The 26,454-nt window shown below is 32.7% G+C and overlaps 1 protein-coding gene across 1 annotated transcript in view; it reads right to left on the bottom strand.

Annotated features, from left to right (window-relative positions):
• The window catches only part of LOC137307843 (collagen alpha-1(V) chain-like), a 522,869-nt gene that overhangs the window by 190,653 nt on the left and 305,762 nt on the right, over window positions 1-26,454 (bottom strand). The window contains exons 12-13 of the mRNA XM_067976930.1: window positions 1,759-1,833; window positions 604-690 (exon numbers count right to left, since the gene is read on the bottom strand). Coding sequence (XP_067833031.1) covers window positions 604-690; window positions 1,759-1,833 — 162 coding nt within the window. The remainder of the gene's footprint in view (window positions 1-603; window positions 691-1,758; window positions 1,834-26,454) is intronic.

The following is a 26,454-nucleotide window of genomic DNA, read 5'->3' as shown; positions in this document are numbered from 1 at the left end:
GTTCACCCATCACCCCCTGTGCTCGCTGACCGACATTGGCTCCCGGTCCGGGAACGCCTCCATTTTAAAATTCTCATCCTTGTTTTCAAATCCCTCCATGGCCTCGCCCCCCTCCCTACCTCTGTAACCTCCTCCAACCCCTACAACCCTCCGAGATCTCTGCACTCCTCCAATTCTGGCCTATTGCGCATCCCCCGATTTTAATCGCTCCACCATTGGCGGCCGTGCCTTCAGCTGCCTGGGCCCTAAACTCTGGAATTCCCTCCCTAAACCTCTCCGCCTCTCTCTCCTCCTTTAAGATGCTCCTTAAAACCTACCTCTTTGACCAAGCTTTTGGTCACCTGTCCTAATATCTCCTTATGTGGCTCGGTGTCAAATTTTGTCTGATAATCGCTCCTGTGAAGCGCCTTGGGACGTTTTACGACGTTAAAGGCGCTATATAAATGCAAGTTGTTGTTGTTGGCAGCCGTTGAAAGGGAACGAGGCTGAACTTGGCCAAGGTGGAGCAAGTCTGCTGCAGGTCGGCCTGGGTCGAAGCAGGATAACCCGGGCAGGTGGCAGGGCAGCTGGGGCTCAGTCAGGGTTACAGTAACCAGTGCTTACCCGGGCTTGTTGTAGAATGGCCTGGGCTTGGGCCTCTTGGGCAGACACAACTGGTCCCTTATCACCTCCGCTTGCGCCAAATCGGAACTGAAAACAGGGGGGATAAAAATAAGAAGACAAGTGGTTAGAAAAAACCGCAATCCTACAGGGAGAGGGCCAATGTTCAGAGTCCTTTGGGCTCCTGCCTGTCTACCTGCGGTGCTCCCAGCAAAGGGCACTGTCTGCTACGGAACCACTCACTGTCAGCACACTGTCTGCATCCAGTGGTGAGTGCACTGCAGGGGTAATCTCCTGACTTCACACCTCTGACAGAGAGTCTCGCCCACTGGGAGCCTATCTTCACCCAAAGGACGGTTAGGATGGGGAACTCGTGACCACCAGGAGTAGTTGGGGCGATTAGCATCGTTGCATTTAAGGGGAAGCTGGATAAACACATGAGGGAGAAAGGGATAGAAGGATATGCTGATAGGTTTAGATGAAGCAGGGTGGGAGGAGGCTCGTGTGGAGCATAAAAGGCCAGCACAGAGCAGTCGGGCCGAACGGCCTGTTTCTGTGCTGCAGTTTCGATGTAACTCGATGTGTATCAGAAGCTCAGGCATGACCTGTGTGTCGTCAGCCCACCAACATTTTATGAGAGGCACTCTCAGCAAGGGTGCTGGCCCCGGGAGTCTATTTTCACTGGCAGGGGTGGTCGATAACCAGAGGTCACAGATTTAAGGTAATTGGCAAAAGAGCCAGAAGGGGGGGAGATGAGGAGGATTTTTTTTGACGCAGCGATGTGGAATGCGCTGCCTGAAAGGGTGGTGGAAGCAGATTCAATAATAGCTTTCAAAAGGGAATTGGATAAATGTTTGAGAAATTTTCAGGGCTGTGGGGAGTGGGACTAATTGGATAGCTCTTTCGAAGAGCCGGCACAGACAGGATGGGCCGAACGGCCTTCTCACTGTAAAATTCGATGATTCCATCTACTTCAGCGAGTGATCCGCAGCCCGTGGGAACGAGTGGTGAGGATCATCACCGAGGGTATTAAAGAGGGTGCTCCGGGAGCCCTAGGGTGTCGATGGGAGTCTCCTCAGGACCCCGGCCGCTGCTGGGGGAGAGTTTGCTGCTCTGACACGGATTGAAGCCCCCTCCTCCACACACACTCTTACTTACCGGCAACATGAGCGATGTACCAGGTGGGCCGGGCAGCCCATCAGCACCAGGAAGGCCAGCACGGCCAGTGCGACCCTGGAAACACATCACATGATCAGAATCAGACAGAGACACCACGACAACCCAAACAGCAAAACTGGGCCCAGGTTTGAAACAGAGCAAGTGGGCAAATAGAGCAGGTGCAGCACGTAATCAATCAAATACTGTCAATTACTGCACATAATCAATCAAATACTGTCAATTACAGCACGTAATCAATCAAATACTGTCAATTACTGGACAGAATCAAACAAATACTGTCAATTACTGCACAGAATCAATCAAATACTGTCAATTACTGCACAGAATCAATCAAATACTGTCAATTACTGCACTTAATTAATCAAATACTGTCAATTACTGCACGTAATCAATCAAATACTGTCAATTACTGCACAAAATCAATAAAATACTGTCAATTACTGCACATAATCAAATACTGTCAATTACTGCACGTAATCAAATACTGTCAATTACTGCAGTTAATTAATCAAATACTGTCAATTACTGCAAATAATCAATCAAATACTGTCAATTACTGCACTTAATTAATCAAATACTGTCAATTACTGCAAATAATCAAATACTATCAATTACTGCACAGAATCAATCAAATACTATCAATTACTGCATATAATCAATCAAATACTATCAATTACTGTACATAATCAATCAAATACTGTCAATTACTGCACATAATCAAATACTGTCAATTACTGCACATAATCAAATACTATCAATTACTGCACTTAACCAATCAAATACTATCAATTACTGCACAGAATCAATCAAATACTGTCAATTACTGCACTTAATCAAATATTGTCAATTACTGCACATAATCAATCAAATACTGTCAATTACTGCACGTAATCAATCAAATACTGTCAATTACTGCATATAATCAAATACTGTCAATTCCTGCAAATAATCAATAAAATACGGTCAATTACTGAACAGAATCAATCAAATACTGTAATTTACTGCACTTAATTAATCAAATACTGTCAATTACTGCACGTAATCAATCAAATAATGTCAATTACTGCACATAATCAATCAAATACTGTCAATTACTGCACATAATCAATCAAATACTGTCAATTACTGCACAGAATCAATCAAATACTGTCAATTACTGCACTTAATCAAATATTGTCAATTACTGCACATAATCAATCAAATACTGTCAATTACTGCACGTAATCAATCAAATACTGTCAATTACTGCATATAATCAAATACTGTCAATTCCTGCAAATAATCAATCAAATACTGTCAATTACTGCACAGAATCAATCAAATACTGTAATTTACTGCACTTAATTAATCAAATACTGTCAATTACTGCACGTAATCAATCAAATAATGTCAATTACTGCACATAATCAATCAAATACTGTCAATTACTGCACATAATCAAATACTGTCAATTACTGCACGTAATCAAATACTGTCAATTACTGCAGTTAATTAATCAAATACTGTCAATTACTGCAAATAATCAATCAAATACTGTCAATTACTGCACTTAATTAATCAAATACTGTCAATTACTGCACATAATCAAATACTGTCAATTACTGCACATAATCAAATACTATCAATTACTGCACTTAACCAATCAAATACTATCAATTACTGCACAGAATCAATCAAATACTGTCAATTACTGCACATAATCAAATATTGTCAATTACTCCACATAATCAATAAAATACTGTCAATTACTGCACAGAATCATTCAAATACTGTCAATTAATGCACATAATCAATCAAATACTGTCAATTACTGCACATAATCAAATACTGTCAATTACTGCACATAATCAATCAAATACTGTCAATTACTGCATATAATCAAATACTGTCAATTCCTGCAAATAATCAATAAAATACTGTCAATTACTGCACATAATCAATCAAATACTGTCAATTACTGGATGTAATCAATCAAATACTGTCAATTACTACCCATGATCGATCAAATACTGTCATTTACTGCACATAATCAAATACTGTCAATTACTGCATATAATCAATCAAATACTGTCAATTACTGCACATAATCAATCAAATACTGTCAATTACTGCACATAATCAAATACTGTCAATTACTGTACATAATCAAATACTGTTAATTACTGAATATAATCAAATACTGACAATTACAGGACGTAACCAATCAAATACTGTAAATTACTGCACATAATCAATCAAATACTTTCGATTAATGTACATAATCAAATACTGTTAATTACTGAATATAATCAAATACTGACAATTACAGGACGTAACCAATCAAATACTGTAAATTACTGCACATAATCAATCAAATACTGTCAATTACTGCAGATAATCAATCAAATACTGTCAATTACTGCACATAATCAATCAAATACTGTCAATTACTGCACATAATCAATCAAATACTGTCAATTACTGGAAGCAATCAATCAAATACTGTCAATTACTAGACATGATCGATCAAATACTGTCAATTACTGCACATAATCAAATACTGTCAATTACTGCACGTAATCAATCAAATACTGTCAATTACTACACGTAATCAATCAAATACTGTCAATTACTGAACATAATCAATCAAATACTGTCAATTACTGCACGTAATCAGTCAAATATTGTCAATTACTGCACATAATCAAATACTGTCAATTACTGTGCATAATCAATCAAATACTGTCAATTACTGCACAAAATCAAATACTGTCGATTCATGTACATAATCAATCAAATACTGTCAATTACTGCACAAAATCAAATACTGTCAATTACTGCAGATAATCAATCAAATACTGTCAATTACTGCACATAATCAATCAAATACTGTCAATTCCTGCACATAATCAATCAAATACTGTCAATTACTGGACGCAATCAATCAAATACTGTCAATTACTGCACATAATCAAATACTGTCAATTACTGCACGTAATCAAATACTGTCAATTACTGCAGTTAATTAATCAAATACTGTCAATTACTGCAAATAATCAATCAAATACTGTCAATTACTGCACTTAATTAATCAAATACTGTCAATTACTGCAAATAATCAAATACTATCAATTACTGCACAGAATCAATCAAATACTATCAATTACTGCATATAATCAATCAAATACTGTCAATTACTGCACATAATCAAATACTGTCAATTACTGCACATAATCAAATACTATCAATTACTGCACTTAACCAATCAAAAACTATCAATTACTGCACAGAATCAATCAAATACTGTCAATTACTGCACTTAATCAAATATTGTCAATTACTGCACATAATCAATCAAATACTGTCAATTACTGCACATAATCAAATATTGTCAATTACTCCACATAATCAAATATTGTCAATTACTCCACATAATCAATAAAATACTGTCAATTACTGCACAGAATCAGTCAAATATTGTCAATTACTGCACATAATCAAATACTGTCAATTACTGCACATAATCAATCAAAAACTGTCAATTACTGTACATCAATCAAAGATTGTCAATTACTGTACATAATCAAATACTGTCAATTACTGCACTTAATCAAATATTATCAATTATTGCACATAATCAATCAAAAACTGTCAATTACTGTACGTAATCAATCAAATACTGTCAATTACTGCACATAATCAATTAAATACTGTCAATTACTGGATGTAATCAATCAAATACTGTCAATTACTGCATATAATCAAATACTGTCAATTCCTGCAAATAATCAATAAAATACTGTCAATTACTGCACATAATGAATCAAATACTGTCAATTACTGGATGTAATCAATCAAATACTGTCAATTACTATACATAATCGATCAAATACTGTCAATTACTGGATGTAATCAATCAAATACTGTCAATTACTGGATGTAATCAATCAAATACTGTCAATTACTACCCATGATCGATCAAATACTGTCAATTACTACCCATGATTGATCAAATACTGTCAATTACTGCACATAATCCAATACTGTCAATTACTGCATATAATCAGTCAAATACTGTCAATTACTGCACATAATCAAATACTGTCAATTACTGTAAATAATCAATCAAATACTGTCGATTAATGTACATAATCAAATACTGTCAATTACTGTATACAATCAAATACTGTCAATTACAGGATGTAATCAATCAAATACTGTCAATTACTGCACATAATCAATCAAATACTGTCAATTACTGCAGATAATCAATCAAATACTGTCAATTACTGTACATAATCAATCAAATACTGTCAATTACTGGACGTAATCAATCAAATACTGTCAATTACTATACATGATCGATCAAATACTGTCGATTAATGTACATAATCAAATACTGTCAATTACTGTATACAATCAAATACTGTCAATTACAGCACGTAATCAATCAAATACTGTCAATTACTGGACAGAATCAAACAAATACTGTCAATTACTGCACAGAATCAATCAAATACTGTCAATTACTGCACAGAATCAATCAAATACTGTCAATTACTGCACTTAATTAATCAAATACTGTCAATTACTGCACGTAATCAATCAAATACTGTCAATTACTGCACAAAATCAATAAAATACTGTCAATTACTGCACATAATCAAATACTGTCAATTACTGCACGTAATCAAATACTGTCAATTACTGCAGTTAATTAATCAAATACTGTCAATTACTGCAAATAATCAATCAAATACTGTCAATTACTGCACTTAATTAATCAAATACTGTCAATTACTGCAAATAATCAAATACTATCAATTACTGCACAGAATCAATCAAATACTATCAATTACTGCATATAATCAATCAAATACTATCAATTACTGTACATAATCAATCAAATACTGTCAATTACTGCACATAATCAAATACTGTCAATTACTGCACATAATCAAATACTATCAATTACTGCACTTAACCAATCAAATACTATCAATTACTGCACAGAATCAATCAAATACTGTCAATTACTGCACGTAATCAATCAAATACTGTCAATTACTGCATATAATCAAATACTGTCAATTCCTGCAAATAATCAATAAAATACGGTCAATTACTGAACATAATCAATCAAATACTGTCAATTACTGCACAGAATCAATCAAATACTGTAATTTACTGCACTTAATTAATCAAATACTGTCAATTACTGCACGTAATCAATCAAATAATGTCAATTACTGCACATAATCAATCAAATACTGTCAATTACTGCACATAATCAAATACTGTCAATTACTGCACGTAATCAAATACTGTCAATTACTGCAGTTAATTAATCAAATACTGTCAATTACTGCAAATAATCAATCAAATACTGTCAATTACTGCACTTAATTAATCAAATACTGTCAATTACTGCACATAATCAAATACTGTCAATTACTGCACATAATCAAATACTATCAATTACTGCACTTAACCAATCAAATACTATCAATTACTGCACAGAATCAATCAAATACTGTCAATTACTGCACATAATCAAATATTGTCAATTACTCCACATAATCAATAAAATACTGTCAATTACTGCACAGAATCATTCAAATACTGTCAATTAATGCACATAATCAATCAAATACTGTCAATTACTGCACATAATCAAATACTGTCAATTACTGCACATAATCAATCAAATACTGTCAATTACTGCATATAATCAAATACTGTCAATTCCTGCAAATAATCAATAAAATACTGTCAATTACTGCACATAATCAATCAAATACTGTCAATTACTGGATGTAATCAATCAAATACTGTCAATTACTACCCATGATCGATCAAATACTGTCATTTACTGCACATAATCAAATACTGTCAATTACTGCATATAATCAATCAAATACTGTCAATTACTGCACATAATCAATCAAATACTGTCAATTACTGCACATAATCAAATACTGTCAATTACTGTACATAATCAAATACTGTTAATTACTGAATATAATCAAATACTGACAATTACAGGACGTAACCAATCAAATACTGTAAATTACTGCACATAATCAATCAAATACTTTCGATTAATGTACATAATCAAATACTGTTAATTACTGAATATAATCAAATACTGACAATTACAGGACGTAACCAATCAAATACTGTAAATTACTGCACATAATCAATCAAATACTGTCAATTACTGCAGATAATCAATCAAATACTGTCAATTACTGCACATAATCAATCAAATACTGTCAATTACTGCACATAATCAATCAAATACTGTCAATTACTGGAAGCAATCAATCAAATACTGTCAATTACTAGACATGATCGATCAAATACTGTCAATTACTGCACATAATCAAATACTGTCAATTACTGCACGTAATCAATCAAATACTGTCAATTACTACACGTAATCAATCAAATACTGTCAATTACTGAACATAATCAATCAAATACTGTCAATTACTGCACGTAATCAGTCAAATATTGTCAATTACTGCACATAATCAAATACTGTCAATTACTGTGCATAATCAATCAAATACTGTCAATTACTGCACAAAATCAAATACTGTCGATTCATGTACATAATCAATCAAATACTGTCAATTACTGCACAAAATCAAATACTGTCAATTACTGCAGATAATCAATCAAATACTGTCAATTACTGCACATAATCAATCAAATACTGTCAATTACTGCACATAATCAATCAAATACTGTCAATTACTGGACGCAATCAATCAAATACTGTCAATTACTGCACATAATCAAATACTGTCAATTACTGCACGTAATCAAATACTGTCAATTACTGCAGTTAATTAATCAAATACTGTCAATTACTGCAAATAATCAATCAAATACTGTCAATTACTGCACTTAATTAATCAAATACTGTCAATTACTGCAAATAATCAAATACTATCAATTACTGCACAGAATCAATCAAATACTATCAATTACTGCATATAATCAATCAAATACTGTCAATTACTGCACATAATCAAATACTGTCAATTACTGCACATAATCAAATACTATCAATTACTGCACTTAACCAATCAAAAACTATCAATTACTGCACAGAATCAATCAAATACTGTCAATTACTGCACTTAATCAAATATTGTCAATTACTGCACATAATCAATCAAATACTGTCAATTACTGCACATAATCAAATATTGTCAATTACTCCACATAATCAAATATTGTCAATTACTCCACATAATCAATAAAATACTGTCAATTACTGCACAGAATCAGTCAAATATTGTCAATTACTGCACATAATCAAATACTGTCAATTACTGCACATAATCAATCAAAAACTGTCAATTACTGTACATCAATCAAAGATTGTCAATTACTGTACATAATCAAATACTGTCAATTACTGCACTTAATCAAATATTATCAATTATTGCACATAATCAATCAAAAACTGTCAATTACTGTACGTAATCAATCAAATACTGTCAATTACTGCACATAATCAATTAAATACTGTCAATTACTGGATGTAATCAATCAAATACTGTCAATTACTGCATATAATCAAATACTGTCAATTCCTGCAAATAATCAATAAAATACTGTCAATTACTGCACATAATGAATCAAATACTGTCAATTACTGGATGTAATCAATCAAATACTGTCAATTACTATACATAATCGATCAAATACTGTCAATTACTGGATGTAATCAATCAAATACTGTCAATTACTGGATGTAATCAATCAAATACTGTCAATTACTACCCATGATCGATCAAATACTGTCAATTACTACCCATGATTGATCAAATACTGTCAATTACTGCACATAATCCAATACTGTCAATTACTGCATATAATCAATCAAATACTGTCAATTACTGCACATAATCAAATACTGTCAATTACTGTAAATAATCAATCAAATACTGTCGATTAATGTACATAATCAAATACTGTCAATTACTGTATACAATCAAATACTGTCAATTACAGGATGTAATCAATCAAATACTGTCAATTACTGCACATAATCAATCAAATACTGTCAATTACTGCAGATAATCAATCAAATACTGTCAATTACTGTACATAATCAATCAAATACTGTCAATTACTGGACGTAATCAATCAAATACTGTCAATTACTATACATGATCGATCAAATACTGTCAATTACTGCACGTAATCAATCAAATACTGTCAATTACTAAACATAATCAATCAAATACTGTCAAATACTGCACACAATCAATCAAATACTGTCAATTACTGCACATAATCAAATACTGTCAATTACTGCACATAACCAATCAAATACTGTCAATTACTGTACATAATCAAATACGGTCTATTACTGTACATAATCAATCAAATACTGTGAATTACTGTACATAATGAATCAAAAACTGTCAATTACTGCACATAATCAATCAAATATTGTCAATCACTGCACATAATCAAATACTGTCAATTACTGCACATAATCAATCAAATACTGTCAATTACTGCACATAAACAAATACTCTCAATTACTGCACATAATCAATGAAATACTGTCAATTACTGGATGTAATCAATCAAATACTGTCAATTACTGTACATAATCAATCAAATACCGTCAATTACTGCACATAATCAATCAAATAATCTCAATTACTGCACATAAACAAATACTCTCAATTACTGCACATAATCAATCAAATACTCTCAATTACTGGCTGTAATCAATCAAATACTGTCAATTGCTGCACATAATCAAATACTGTCAATTACTGCACATAATCAAATACTGTCAATTACTATACATAATCAAATACTGTCAATTACTGCACATAATCAATCAAATGCTGTCAATTACTGCACGTAATCAAATACTGTCAATTACTGCACGTAATCAATCAAATACTGTCAATTACTGCAAGTAATCAATCAAATACTGTCAATTACTGCATATAATCAATCAAATACTGTCAATTACTATACATAATCAAATAATGTCAATTACTGCACATAATCAATCAAATACTGTGAATTACTGCACGTAATCAATCAAATACTTTCAAAAACTGCATGTAATCAATCAAATACTGTGAATTACTGCACGTAATCAATCAAATACTTTCAAATACTGCATGTAATCAATCAAATACTGTCAATTACTGCACATAATCAATTACTGTCAATTACTGCACGTAATCAATCAAATACTATCAATTACTGCACATAATCAAATATTGTCAATTACTGCACATAATCAATCAAATACTGTCAATTACTGGATATAATCAATCAAATACTATCAATTACTGCACATAATCAATCAAATACTATCAATTACTGTCAAATACTGCAGGTAATCACGCAAATACAGTCAATTACTGAAGATAATCAAATACTATCAATTACTGCATAAAAGCAATCAAATACTTTCAATTACTGTCAATTACTGCACATAATCAATCAAATACTGTCAATTACTGTACATAAACAATCAAATACTTTCAATTGCTGCACGTAATCAATCAAATACTGTCAATTACTGCACATAATCAATCAATTACTGTCAATTGCTGTGGGTAACCAGTCAATTACTGCACGTAATCGATCAAATACTTTCATTTACTGCACATAAATCAATCAAATACTGTCAATTACTGTATGGAATCAATCACATACGATCAATTACTGCACGTAATCAATCAAATACTGTCAATTACTGCACATAATCAAATACTGTCAATTACTGCACATAATCAATGAAATACTGTCAATTGCTGCACAGAATCAAATATTGTCAATTACTGCACGTAATCAATCAAATACTGTCAATTACTGCACATAATCAATCAAATACTGTCAATTGCTGTGGGTAACCAGTCAATTACTGCACGTAATCGATCAAATACTTTCATTTACTGCACATAAATCAATCAAATGCTGTCAATTACTGTATGGAATCAATCACATACGATCAATTACTGCACGTAATCAATCAAATACTGTCAATTACTGCACATAATCAAATACTGTCAATTACTGCACATAATCAATGAAATACTGTCAATTGCTGCACAGAATCAAATATTGTCAATTACTGCACGTAATCAATCAAATACTGTCAATTACTGCACTCAATCAAATACTGTCAATTACTGCACGCAATCAATCAAATACTGTCAATTACTGCACATAATCAATCAAATACTGTCAATTACAGCACATAATCAATCAAATACTGTCAATTACTGCACATAATCAATCAAATACTGTCAATTACTGCACGTAATCGATCAAATACTTTCAATTACTGCACATAAATCAATCAAATACTGTCAATTACTGTATGGAATCAATCAAATACGATCAATTACTGCACGTAATTGATCATATACGATCAATTACTGCACGTAATCCATCAAATACTATCAATTACTGCACATAATCAAATACTGTCAATTACTGCACATAATCAATGAAATACTGTCAATTACTGCACATTATCAAATATTGTCAAATACTGCAGGTAATCAAATACTGTCAATTACTGCACATAATCAATCAAATTCTGTCAATTACTGCATGTAATCAATCAAATACTGTCAATTACTGCAAAAAATCAATCAAATACTGTCAATTACTGCACGCAATCAATAAAATACTGTCAATTACTGCACATAATCAATCAAATACTGTCAATTACTGCATGTAATCAATCAAATACTGTCAATTACTGTACATAATCAATCAAATACTGTCAATTACTGCACATAATCAATCAAATACTGTCAATTACTGTACATAATCAAATACAATCAATTACTGCACATAATCAATCAAATATTGTCAATTACTGTCAATTACTGCACATAATCAATCAAATACTGTCAATTACTCTATGTAATCAAATACTGTCAATTACTATGCATAATCGATCAATTACTGTCAATTACTGCACATAATCAAATATTGTCAATTACTGTACATCATCAATCAAATACTGTCGATTAATTTACACAATCAATCAAACATTGTCAATTACTGCACATAATCAAATACTGTCAATTACTGTATGGAATCAATCATATACGATCAATTACTGCACGTAATCAATCAAATTCTATCAATTACTGCACATAATCAAATACTGTGATTACTGCACATAATCAATCAAATACTGTGAATTACTGCACATAATCAATCAAATACTGTCAATTACTGCACATAATCAATCAAATACTGTCAATTACTGCACATAATCAACCACATACTGTCAATTACTGCACATAATCAAATACTGTCAATTACTGCACATAATCAATCAAATACTGTCAATTACTGCAGGTAATCAATCAAATACTGTCAATTACTGCACATAATCAATCAAATACTGTCAATTACTGCACATAATCAATCAAATACTGTCAATTACAGCACATAATCAATCAAATACTGTCAATTACTGCACATAATCAATCAAATACTGTCAATTACTGCACGTAATCGATCAAATACTTTCATTTACTGCACATAAATCAATCAAATACTGTCAATTACTGTATGGAATCAATCAAATACGATCAATTACTGCACGTAATTGATCATATACGATCAATTACTGCACGTAATCCATCAAATACTATCAATTACTGCACATAATCAAATTCTGTCAATTACTGCACATAAACAAATACTCTCAATTACTGCACATAATCAATCAAATACTCACAATTACTGGATGTAATCAATCAAATACTGTCAATTGCTGCACATAATAAAATATTGTCAATTACTGCACATAATCAACCAAATACTGTCAATTACTGCAGGTAATCAATCAAATAGTGTCAATTAATGCGCAGAATCAATCAAATACTGTCAATTACTGCACATAATCAATCAAATACTGTCAATTACTGCACGTAATCAAATACTGTCAATTACTGCACATAATCAAATACTGTCAATTACTATACATAATCAAATACTGTCAATTACTGCACATAATCAATCAAATGCTGTCAATTACTGCACGTAATCAAATACTGTCAATTACTGCACGTAATCAATCAAATACTGTCAATTACTTCAAGTAATCAATCAAATACTGTCAATTACTGCATATAATCAATCAAATACTGTCAATTACTATACATAATCAAATAATGTCAATTACTGCACATAATCAATCAAATACTGTGAATTACTGCACGTAATCAATCAAATACTGTGAATTACTGCACGTAATCAATCAAATACTTTCAAATACTGCATGTAAACAGTCAAATACTGTGAATTACTGCACGTAATCAATCAAATACTTTCAAATACTGCATGTAATCAATCAAATACTGTCAATTACTGCACATAATCAATTACTGTCAATTACTGCACGTAATCAATCAAATACTATCAATTACTGCACATAATCAAATATTGTCAATTACTGCACATAATCAATCAAATACTGTCAATTACTGGATATAATCAATCAAATACTATCAATTACTGTCAAATACTGCAGGTAATCAATCAAATACAGTCAATTACTGAAGATAATCAAATACTATCAATTACTGCATAAAAGCAATCAAATACTTTCAATTACTGTCAATTACTGCACATAATCAATCAAATACTGTCAATTACTGTACATAAACAATCAAATACTTTCAATTGCTGCACGTAATCAATCAAATACTGTCAATTACTGCACATAATCAATCAATTACTGTCAATTGCTGTGGGTAACCAGTCAATTACTGCACGTAATCGATCAAATACTTTCATTTACTGCACATAAATCAATCAAATACTGTCAATTACTGTATGGAATCAATCACATACGATCAATTACTGCACGTAATCAATCAAATACTGTCAATTACTGCACATAATCAAATACTGTCAATTATTGCACATAATCAATGAAATACTGTCAATTGCTGCACAGAATCAAATATTGTCAATTACTGCACGTAATCTATCAAATACTGTCAATTACTGCACTCAATCAAATACTGTCAATTACTGCATATTATCAAATATTGTCAAATACTGCAGGTAATCAATCAAATACTGTCAATTACTGCACATAATCAATCAAATTCTGTCAATTACTGCATGTAATCAATCAAATACTGTCAATTACTGCAAAAAATCAATCAAATACTGTCAATTACTGCACGCAATCAATCAAATACTGTCAATTACTGCACATAATCAATCAAATACTGTCAATTACTGTACATAATCAAATACTGTCAATTATTGCACATAATCAATGAAATACTGTCAATTGCTGCACAGAATCAAATATTGTCAATTACTGCACGTAATCTATCAAATACTGTCAATTACTGCACTCAATCAAATACTGTCAATTACTGCATATTATCAAATATTGTCAAATACTGCAGGTAATCAATCAAATACTGTCAATTACTGCACATAATCAATCAAATTCTGTCAATTACTGCATGTAATCAATCAAATACTGTCAATTACTGCAAAAAATCAATCAAATACTGTCAATTACTGCACGCAATCAATCAAATACTGTCAATTACTGCACATAATCAATCAAATACTGTCAATTACTGTACATAATCAAATACAATCAATTACTGCACATAATCAATCAAATATTGTCAATTATTGTCAATTACTGCACATAATCAATCAAATACTGTCAATTACCCTATGTAATCAAATACTGTCAATTACTATGCATAATCGATCAAATACTGTCAATTACTGCACATAATCAAATACTGTCAATTACTGTACATCATCAATCAAATACTGTCGATTAATTTACACAATCAATCAAACATTGTCAATTACTGCACATAATCAAATACTGTCAATTACTGTATGGAATCAATCATATACGATCAATTACTGCACGTAATCGATCATATACGATCAATTACTGCACGTAATCAAACAAATTCTATCAATTACTGCACATAATCAAATACTGTGAATTACTGCACATAATCAATCAAATACTGTGAATTACTGCACATAATCAATCAAATACTGTCAATTACTGCACATAATCAACCAAATACTGTCAATTACTGCACATAATCAAATACTGTCAATTACTGCACATAATCAATCAAATACTGTCAATTACTGCAGGTAATCAATCAAATACTGTCAATTACTGCACATAATCAATCAAATTCTGTCAATTACTGCATGTAATCAATCAAATACTGTCAATTACTGCACATAATCAATCAAATACTGTCAATTACTGCACGCAATCAATCAAATACTGTCAATTACTGCACATAATCAATCAAATACTGTCAATTACTGCATGTAATCAAACAAATACTGTCAATTACTGCACATAATCAATCAAATACTGTCAATTACTGCACATAATCAATCAAATACTGTCAATTTCTGTACATAATCAAATACTATCAATTACTGCACATAATCAATCAAATACTGTCAATTACTGTCAATTACAGCACATAATCAATCAAATACTGTCAATTACTCTACGTAATCAAATACTGTCAATTACTATGCATAATCGATCAAATACTGTCAATTACTGCACATAATCAATCAAATACTGTCAATTACTATACATGATCGATCAAATAATGTCAATTACTGCACATAATCAAATACTGTCAATTACTTTACATCAATCAAATACTGTCGATTAATCTACACAATCAATCAAATATTGTCAATTACTGCACATAATCAAATACTATCAATTACTGTATGGAATCAATCAAATATGATCAATTACTGCACGTAATCGATCATATACGATCAATTACTGCACGTAATCAATCAAATACTATCAATTATTGCACATAATCAAATACTGTCAATTACTGCACATAATCAATCAAATACTGTCAATTACTGTACATAATCAACCAAATACTGTCAATTACTGCACATAATCAATCAAATACTCTCAATTACTGCACATTAACAAATACTCTCAATTACTGCACATTATCAATCAAATACTGTCAATTACTGCAGGTAATCAATCAAATACTGTCAATTAATGCGCAGAATCAATCAAATACTGTCAATTACTGCACATAATCAATCAAATACTGTCAATTACTGCACGTAATCAATCAAATACTGTCAATTACTGCACATAATCAAATACTGTCAATTACTATACATAATCAAATACTGTCAATTACTGCACATAATCAAATACTGTCAATTACTATACATAATCAAATACTGTCAATTACTGCACATAATCAATCAAATACCGTCAATTACTGCACATAATCAATTAAATACTGTCAATTACTGCGCATAATCAGTCAAATACTGTCAATTACTGCACATAATCAATCAAATACTGTCAATTACTGCACGTAATCAATCAAATACTGTCAATTACTGCACATAATCAATCAAATACTGTGAATTACTGCACATAATCAAATACTGTCAATTACTGCACGTAATCAATCAAATACTGTCAATTACTGCATGTAATCAATCAAATACTGTCAATTATTAGACATAATCAAATAATGTCAATTACTGCACATAATCAATCAAATACTGTCAATTACTGCACGTAATCAATCAAATACTGTCAATTACTATACATAATCAAATAATGTCAATTACTGCACATAATCAATCAACTACTGTGAATTACTGCACATAATCAAATACTGTCAATTACTGCACGTAATCAATCAAATACTGTCAATTACTGCATGTAATCAATCAAATACTGTCAATTATTATACATAATCAAATAATGTCAATTACTGCACATAATCAATCAAATACTGTCAATTACTGCACATAATCAATCAAATACTGTGAATTACTGCACGTAATCAATAACTGTCAATTACTGCACGTAATCAATCAAATACTATCAATTACTGCACAAAAGCAATCAAATACTTTCAATTACTGTCAATTACTGTACATAATCAATCAAATACTTTCTATTGCTGCACGTAATCAATCAAATACTGTCAATTACTGCACATAATCAATCAATTACTGTCAATTGCTGTGGGTAACCAGTCAATTACTGCACGTAATCGATCAAATACTTTCATTTACTGCACATAAATCAATCAAATACTGTCAATTACTGTATGGAATCAATCATATACGATCAATTACTGCACATAATCAAATACTATCAATTACTGCACATAATCAATGAAATACTGTCAATTGCTGCACAGAATTAAATATTGTCAATTACTGCACATAATCAAATTCTGTAAAATACTGCAGGTAATCAATCCAATACTGTCAATTACTGCACATAATCAATCAAATACTCTCAATTACTGCACATAATCAATCAAATACTGTCAATTACAGCACATAATCAATCAAATACTGTCAATTACTGTATGTAATCCATCAAATACTGTCAATTACTGTCAATTACTGCACATAATCAATCAAATACTGTCAATTACTGCACATAATCGATCAAATACTTTCATTTACTGCACATAATCAATCAAATACTGTCAATTACTGTACATAATCAACCAAATACTGTCAATTACTGCACATAATCAATCAAATACTCTCAATTACTGCACATTAACAAATACTCTCAATTACTGCACATAATCAATCAAATACTGTCAATTACTGGAAGTAATCAATCAAATACTGTCAAGTGCTGCACATAATCAAATATTGTAAATTACTGCACATAATCAATCAAATACTGTCAATTACTGCAGGTAATCAATCAAATACTGTCAATTAATGCGCAGAATCAATCAAATACTGTCAATTACTGCAAATAATCAATCAAATACTGTCAATTACTGCACGTAATCAATCAAATACTGTCAATTACTGCACATAATCAAATACTGTCAATTACTGCACATAATCATTCAAATACCGTCAATTACTGCACATAATCAATTAAATACTGTCAACTACTGCGCATAATCAGTCAAGTACTGTCAATTACTGCACATAATCAATCAAATACTGTCAATTACTGCACGTAATCAATCAAATACTGTCAATTACTGCATATAATCAATCAAATACTGTCAATTACTATACATAATCAAATAATGTCAATTACTGCACATAATCAATCAAATACTGTGAATTACTGCACATAATCAAATACTGTCAATTACTGCGCATAATCAGTCAAATACTGTCAATTACTGCACATAATCAATCAAATACTGTCAATTACTGCACGTAATCAATCAAATACTGTCAATTACTGCATATAATCAATCAAATACTGTCAATTACTATACATAATCAAATAATGTCAATTACTGCACATAATCAATCAAATACTGTGAATTACTGCACATAATCAAATACTGTCAATTACTGCACGTAATCAATCAAATACTGTCAATTACTGCATGTAATCAATCAAATACTGTCAATTATTATACATAATCAAATAATGTCAATTACTGCACATAATCAATCAAATACTTTCAATTACTGCACATAATCAATCAAATACTGTGAATTACTGCACGTAATCAATTACTGTCAATTACTGCACATAATCAATCAAATACTATCAATTACTGCACAAAAGCAATCAAATACTTTCAATTACTGTCAATTACTGTACATAATCAATCAAATACTTTCAATTGCTGCACGTAATCAATCAAATACTGTCAATTACTGCACATAATCAATCAATTACTGTCAATTGCTGTGGGTAACCAGTCAATTACTGCACGTAATCGATCAAATACTTTCATTTACTGCACATAAATCAATCAAATACTGTCAATTACTGTATGGAATCAATCATATACGATCAATTACTGCACGTAATCAATCAAATACTATCAATTACTGCACATAATCAAATACTATCAATTACTGCACATAATCAATGAAATACTGTCAATTACTGCACATAATCGAATTCTGTAAAATACTGCAGGTAATCAATCAAATACTGTCAATTACTGCAGGTAATCAATCCAATACTGTCAATTACTGCACATAAATCAATCAAATACTCTCAATTACTGCACATAATCAATCAAATACTGTCAATTACAGTACATAATCAATCAAATACTGTCAATTACTGTATGTAATCCATCAAATACTGTCAATTACTGTCAATTACTGCACATAATCAATCAAATACTGTCAATTACTGCACATAATCGATCAAATACTTTCATTTACTGCACATAATCAATCAAATACTGTCAATTACTGTACATAATCAACCAAATACTGTCAATTACTGCACATAATCAATCAAATACTCTCAATTACTGCACATTAACAAATACTCTCAATTACTGCACATAATCAATCAAATATTGTAAATTACTGCACATAATCAATCAAATACTGTCAATTACTGCAGGTAATCAATCAAATACTGTCAATTAATGCGCAGAATCAATCAAATACTGTCAATTACTGCAAATAATCAATCAAATACTGTCAATTACTGCACGTAATCAATCAAATACTATCAATTACTGCACAAAAGCAATCAAATACTTTCAATTACTGTCAATTACTGTACATAATCAATCAAATACTTTCAATTGCTGCACATAATCAATCAATTACTGTCAATTGCTGTGGGTAACCAGTCAATTACTGCACGTAATCGATCAAATACTTTCATTTACTGCACATAAATCAATCAAATACTGTCAATTACTGTATGGAATCAATCATATACGATCAATTACAGCACGTAATCAATCAAATACTATCAATTACTGCACATAATCAAATACTATCAATTACTGAACATAATCAATGAAATACTGTCAATTTCTGCACAGAATCAAATATTGTCAATTACTGCACATAATCGAATTCTGTAAAATACTGCAGGTAATCAATCAAATACTGTCAATTACTGCACATAATCAATCAAATACTGTCAATTACTGCACATAATCAATCAAATACTGTCAATTACAGCACATAATCCAATACTGTCAATTACTGCACATAATCAATCAAATACTCTCAATTACTGCACATAATCAATCAAATACTGTCAATTACAGTACATAATCAATCAAATACTGTCAATTACTGTATGTAATCCATCAAATACTGTCAATTACTGTCAATTACTGCACATAATCAATCAAATACTGTCAATTACTGCACGTAATCAATCAAATACTGTCAATTACTGCATATAATCAATCAAATACTGTCAATTACTATACATAATCAAATAATGTCAATTACTGCAAATAATCAATCAAATACTGTGAATTACTGCACATAATAAAATACTGTCAATTACTGCGCATAATCAGTCAAATACTGTCAATTACTGCACATAATCAATCAAATACTGTCAATTACTGCACGTAATCAATCAAATACTGTCAATTACTGCATATAATCAATCAAATACTGTCAATTACTATACATAATCAAATAAAGTCAATTACTGCACATAATCAATCAAATACTGTGAATTACTGCACATAATCAAATACTGTCAATTACTGCACGTAATCAATCAAATACTGTCAATTACTGCATGTAATCAATCAAATACTGTCAATTATTATACATAATCAAATAATGTCAATTACTGCACATAATCAATCAAATACTTTCAATTATTGCACATAATCAATCAAATACTGTGAATTACTGCACGTAATCAATTACTGTCAATTACTGCACGTAATCAATCAAATACTATCAATTACTGCACAAAAGCAATCAAATACTTTCAATTACTGTCAATTACTGTACATAATCAATCAAATACTTTCAATTGCTGCACGTAATCAATCAAATACTGTCAATTACTGCACATAATCAATCAATTACTGTCAAATGCTGTGGGTAACCAGTCAATTACTGCACGTAATCGATCAAATACTTTCATTTACTGCACATAAATCAATCAAATACTGTCAATTACTGTATGGAATCAATCATATACGATCAATTACTGCACGTAATCAATCAAATACTATCAATTACTGCACATAATCAAATACTATCAATTACTGAACATAATCAATGAAATACTGTCAATTGCTGCACAGAATCAAATATTGTCAATTACTGCACATAATCGAATTCTGTAAAATACTGCAGGTAATCAATCAAATACTGTCAATTACTGCACATAATCAATCAAATACTGTCAATTACTGCACATAATCAATCAAATACTGTCAATTACAGCACATAATCAATCCAATACTGTCAATTACTGCACATAATCAATCAAATACTCTCAATTACTGCACATAATCAATCAAATACTGTCAATTATAGTACATAATCAATCAAATACTGTCAATTACTGTATGTAATCCATCAAATACTGTCAATTACTGTCAATTACTGCACATAATCAATCAAATACTGTCAATTACTGCACATAATCGATCAAATACTTTCATTTACTGCACATAAATCAATCAAATACTGTCAATTAATGTATGTAATCAATCAAATACGATCAATTACTGCCACGTAATCGATCATATACGATCAACTGCTGCACGTAATCAATTAAATACTATCAATTACTGCACATAATCAAATATTGTCAATTACTGCACATAATCAATCAAATACTGTCAATTACTGCACATAATCAATCAAATACTGTCAATTACTTCACATAATCAATCAAATACTGTCAATTACTGCACATATCCTAGGGGGAGTGTTTGCTAGTGCTGTTGGGGAGGGTTTAAACTAATGTGGCAGGGGGATGGGAACCGATGCAGGAAGTCAGTGGGAAATAAAGTGGTGACAGAAACAAAAGGCAGTAAGGGAGAGTGTACAGAACATGACCGGACAGATGGTCTGAGAAAGCAGGGCAAAGACCAAGGGAAGACTAGATTAAACTGCATTTATTTCAATGCAAGAAGTCTGATGGGCAAGGCAGATGAACTCAGGGCATGGATGGGTACATGGGACTGGGATGTTATAGCTATTACTGAAACATGGCTAAGGGAGGGGCAGGACTGGCAGCTCAATGTTCCAGGGTACAGATGCTATAGGAAAGATAGAGCAGGAGGTAAGAGAGGAGGGGGAGTTGCGTTCTTGATTAGGGAGAACATCACGGCAGTAGTGAGAGGGGATATATCCGAGGGTTCGCCCACTGAGTCCATATGGGTAGAACTGAAAAATAAGAAGGGAGAGATCACTTTGATAGGATTGTACTACAGACCCCCAAATAGTCAACGGGAAATTGAGGAGCAAATATGTAAGGAGATTACAGACAGCTGCAAGAAAAATAGGGTGGTAATAGTAGGGGACTTTAACTTTCCCAACATTGACTGGGACAGCCATAGCATTAGGGGCTTGGATGGAGAGAAATTTGTTGAGTGTATTCAGGAGGAATTTCTCATTCAGTATGTGGATGGCCCGACTAGAGAGGGGGCAAAACTTGACCTCCTCTTGGGAAATAAGGAAGGGCAGGTGACAGAAGTGTTAGTGAGGGATCACTTTGGGACCAGTGATCATAATTCCATTAGTTTTAAGATAGCTATGGAGAAGGATAGGTCTGGCCCAAAAGTTAAAATTCTAAATTGGGGAAAGGCCAATTTTGATGGTATTAGACAGGAACTTTCAGAAGTTGATTGGGAGAGTCTGTTGGCAGGCAAAGGGACGTCTGGTAAGTGGGAGGCTTTCAAAAGTGTGTTAACCAGGGTTCAGTGTAAGCACATTCCTTATAAAGTGAAGGGCAAGGCTGGTAGAAGTAGGGAACCTTGGATGACTCGGGAGATTGAGGCACTAGTCAAAAATAAGAAGGAGGCATATGACATGCATAGGCAGCTGGGATCAAGTGGATCCCTTGAAGAGTATAGAGATTGCCGGAGTAGAGTTAAGAGAGAAATCAGGAGGGCAAAAAGGGGATATGAGATAGCTTTGGCAGATCAGGCAAAGGTGAATCCAAAGAGCTTCTACAAATACATAAAGGGCAAAAGGGTAACAAGGGAGAGAGTAGGGCCTCTTAAGGATCAACAAGGTCATCTATGTGCGGAACCACAAGAGATGGGTGAGATCCTGAATGAATATTTCACATCGGTATTTACGGTTGAGAAAGGCATGGATGTTAGGGAACTTGGGGAAATAAATAGTGATGTCTTGAGGAGTGTACATATTACAGAGAGGGAGGTGCTGGAAGTCTTAACGCGCATCAAGGTAGATAAATCTCCGGGACCTGATGAAATGTATCCCAGGACGTTATGGGAGGTTAGGGAGGAAATTGCGGGTCCCCTAGCAGAGATATTTGAATCATCCACCGCTACAGGTGAGGTGCCTGAAGATTGGAGGGTAGCAAATGTTGTGCCTTTGTTTAAGAAGGGCGGCAGGGAAAAGCCTGGGAACTACAGACCAGTGAGCCTGACATCTGTAGTGGGTAAGTTGTTAGAGGGTATTCTGAGGGACAGAATCTACAGGCATTTGGAGAGGCAGGGACTAATTAGGAACAGTCAGCATGGTTTTGTGAGAGGAAAATCATGTCTCACGAATTTGATTGAGTTTTTTGAAGGGGTAACCAAGAAGATAGATGAGGGCTGTGCAGTAGACGTGGTCTACATGGACTTCAGCAAAGCATTTGACAAGGTACCGCATGGTAGGTTGTTACATAAGGTTAAATCTCATGGGATCCAAGGTGAGGTAGCCAATTGGATACAAAATTGGCTTGACGACAGAAGACAGAGGGTGGTTGTCGAGGGTTGTTTTTCAAACTGGATGCCTGTGTCCAGCGGTGTGCCTCAGGGATCGGTGCTGGGTCCGCTGTTATTTGTTATTTATATTAATGATTTGGATGAGAATTTAGGAGGCATGGTTAGTAAGTTTGCAGATGACACCAAGATTGGTGGCATTGTGGACAGTGAAGAAGGTTATCTAGGATTGCAACGGGATCTTGATAAATTGGGCCAGTGGGCCGATGAATGGCAGATGGAGTTTAATTTAGATAAATGTGAGGTGATGCATTTTGGTAGATCGAATCGGGCCAGGACCTACTCCGTTAATGGTAGGGCATTGGGGAGAGTTATAGAACAAAGAGATCTAGGAGTACAGATTCATAGCTCCTTGAAAGTGGAGTCACAGGTGGATAGGGTGGTGAAGAAGGCATTCAGCATGCTTGGTTTCATTGGTCAGAACATTGAATGCAGGAGTTGGGATGTCTTGTTGAAGTTGTACAGGGCATTGGTGAGGCCACACTTGGAGTACTGTGTACAGTTCTGGTCACCCTATTATAGAAAGGATATTATTAAACTAGAAAGAGTGCAGAAAAGATTTACTAGGATGCTACCGGGACTTGATGGTTTGACTTACAGGGAGAGGTTAGACAGACTGGGACTTTATTCCCTGGAGAGTAGGAGGTTAAGGGGTGATCTTATAGAAGTCTATAAAATAATGAGGGGCATAGATAAGGTCGATAGTCAAAATCTTTTCCCAAAGGTAGGGGAGTCTATAACGAGGGGGCACAGATTTAAGGTGAGAGGGGAGAGATACAAAAGGATCCAGAGGGGCAATTTTTTCACTCAAAGGGTGGTGAGTGTCTGGAACGAGCTGCCAGAGGCAGTAGTAGAGGCGGGTACAATTTTGTCTTTTAAAAAGCATTTGGACAGTTACATGGGGAAGATGGGTATCGAGGGATATGGGCCAAGTGCAGGCAATTGGGACTAGCTTAGTGGTATAAACTGGGCGACATGGACATGTTGGGCCGAAGGGCCTGTTTCCATGTTGTAACTTCTATGATTCTATGATTCTATGATTCTATAATCAAATATTGTCAATTACTGCACATAATCAATCAAATACTGTCAATTACTGGATATAATCAATCAAATATAATCAATTACTGCACATAATCAAATATTGGCTATTACTGCACATAATCAATGAAATACTGTCAATTGCTGCACAGAATCAAATATTGTCAATTACTGCACATAATCAATCAAATACTGTCAATTACAGCACATAATCAATCAAATACTTTCAATTACTGTACATAATCAATCAAATACTGTCAATTACTGCACATAATCAATCAATTACTGTCAATTGCTGTGGGTAACCAGTCAATTACTGCACGTAATCGATCAAATACTTTCATTTACTGCACATAAATCAATCAAATACTGTCAATTACTGTATGGAATCAATCATATACGATCAATTACAGCACGTAATCAATCAAATACTATCAATTACTGCATATAATCAAATACTATCAATTACTGCACATAATCAATGAAATACTGTCAATTGCTGCACAGAATCAAATATTGTCAATTACTGCACGTAATCAAATGCTGTCAATTACTGCACTTAATCAAATTCTGTAAAATACTGCAGGTAATCAATCAAATACTGTCAATTACTGCACATAATCAATCAAATACTGTCAATTACTGCACATAATCAATCAAATACTGTCAATTACAGCATATAATCTATCAAATACTGTCAATTACAGCACATAATCTATCAAATACTGTCAATTACTGCACATAATCAATCAAATACTGTCAATTACAGCACATAATCAATCAAATACTCTCAATTACTGCATATAATCAATCAAATACTGTCAATTACAGCACATAATCAATCAAATACTCTCAATTACTGTACATAAACAATCAAATACTGTCA

The sequence above is a fragment of the Heptranchias perlo genome, unplaced genomic scaffold, assembly GCF_035084215.1.
Source record: "Heptranchias perlo isolate sHepPer1 unplaced genomic scaffold, sHepPer1.hap1 HAP1_SCAFFOLD_113, whole genome shotgun sequence".
Taxonomy (NCBI): domain Eukaryota; kingdom Metazoa; phylum Chordata; class Chondrichthyes; order Hexanchiformes; family Hexanchidae; genus Heptranchias; species Heptranchias perlo.
This window is presented reverse-complemented; position numbering and strand designations above follow the sequence as displayed.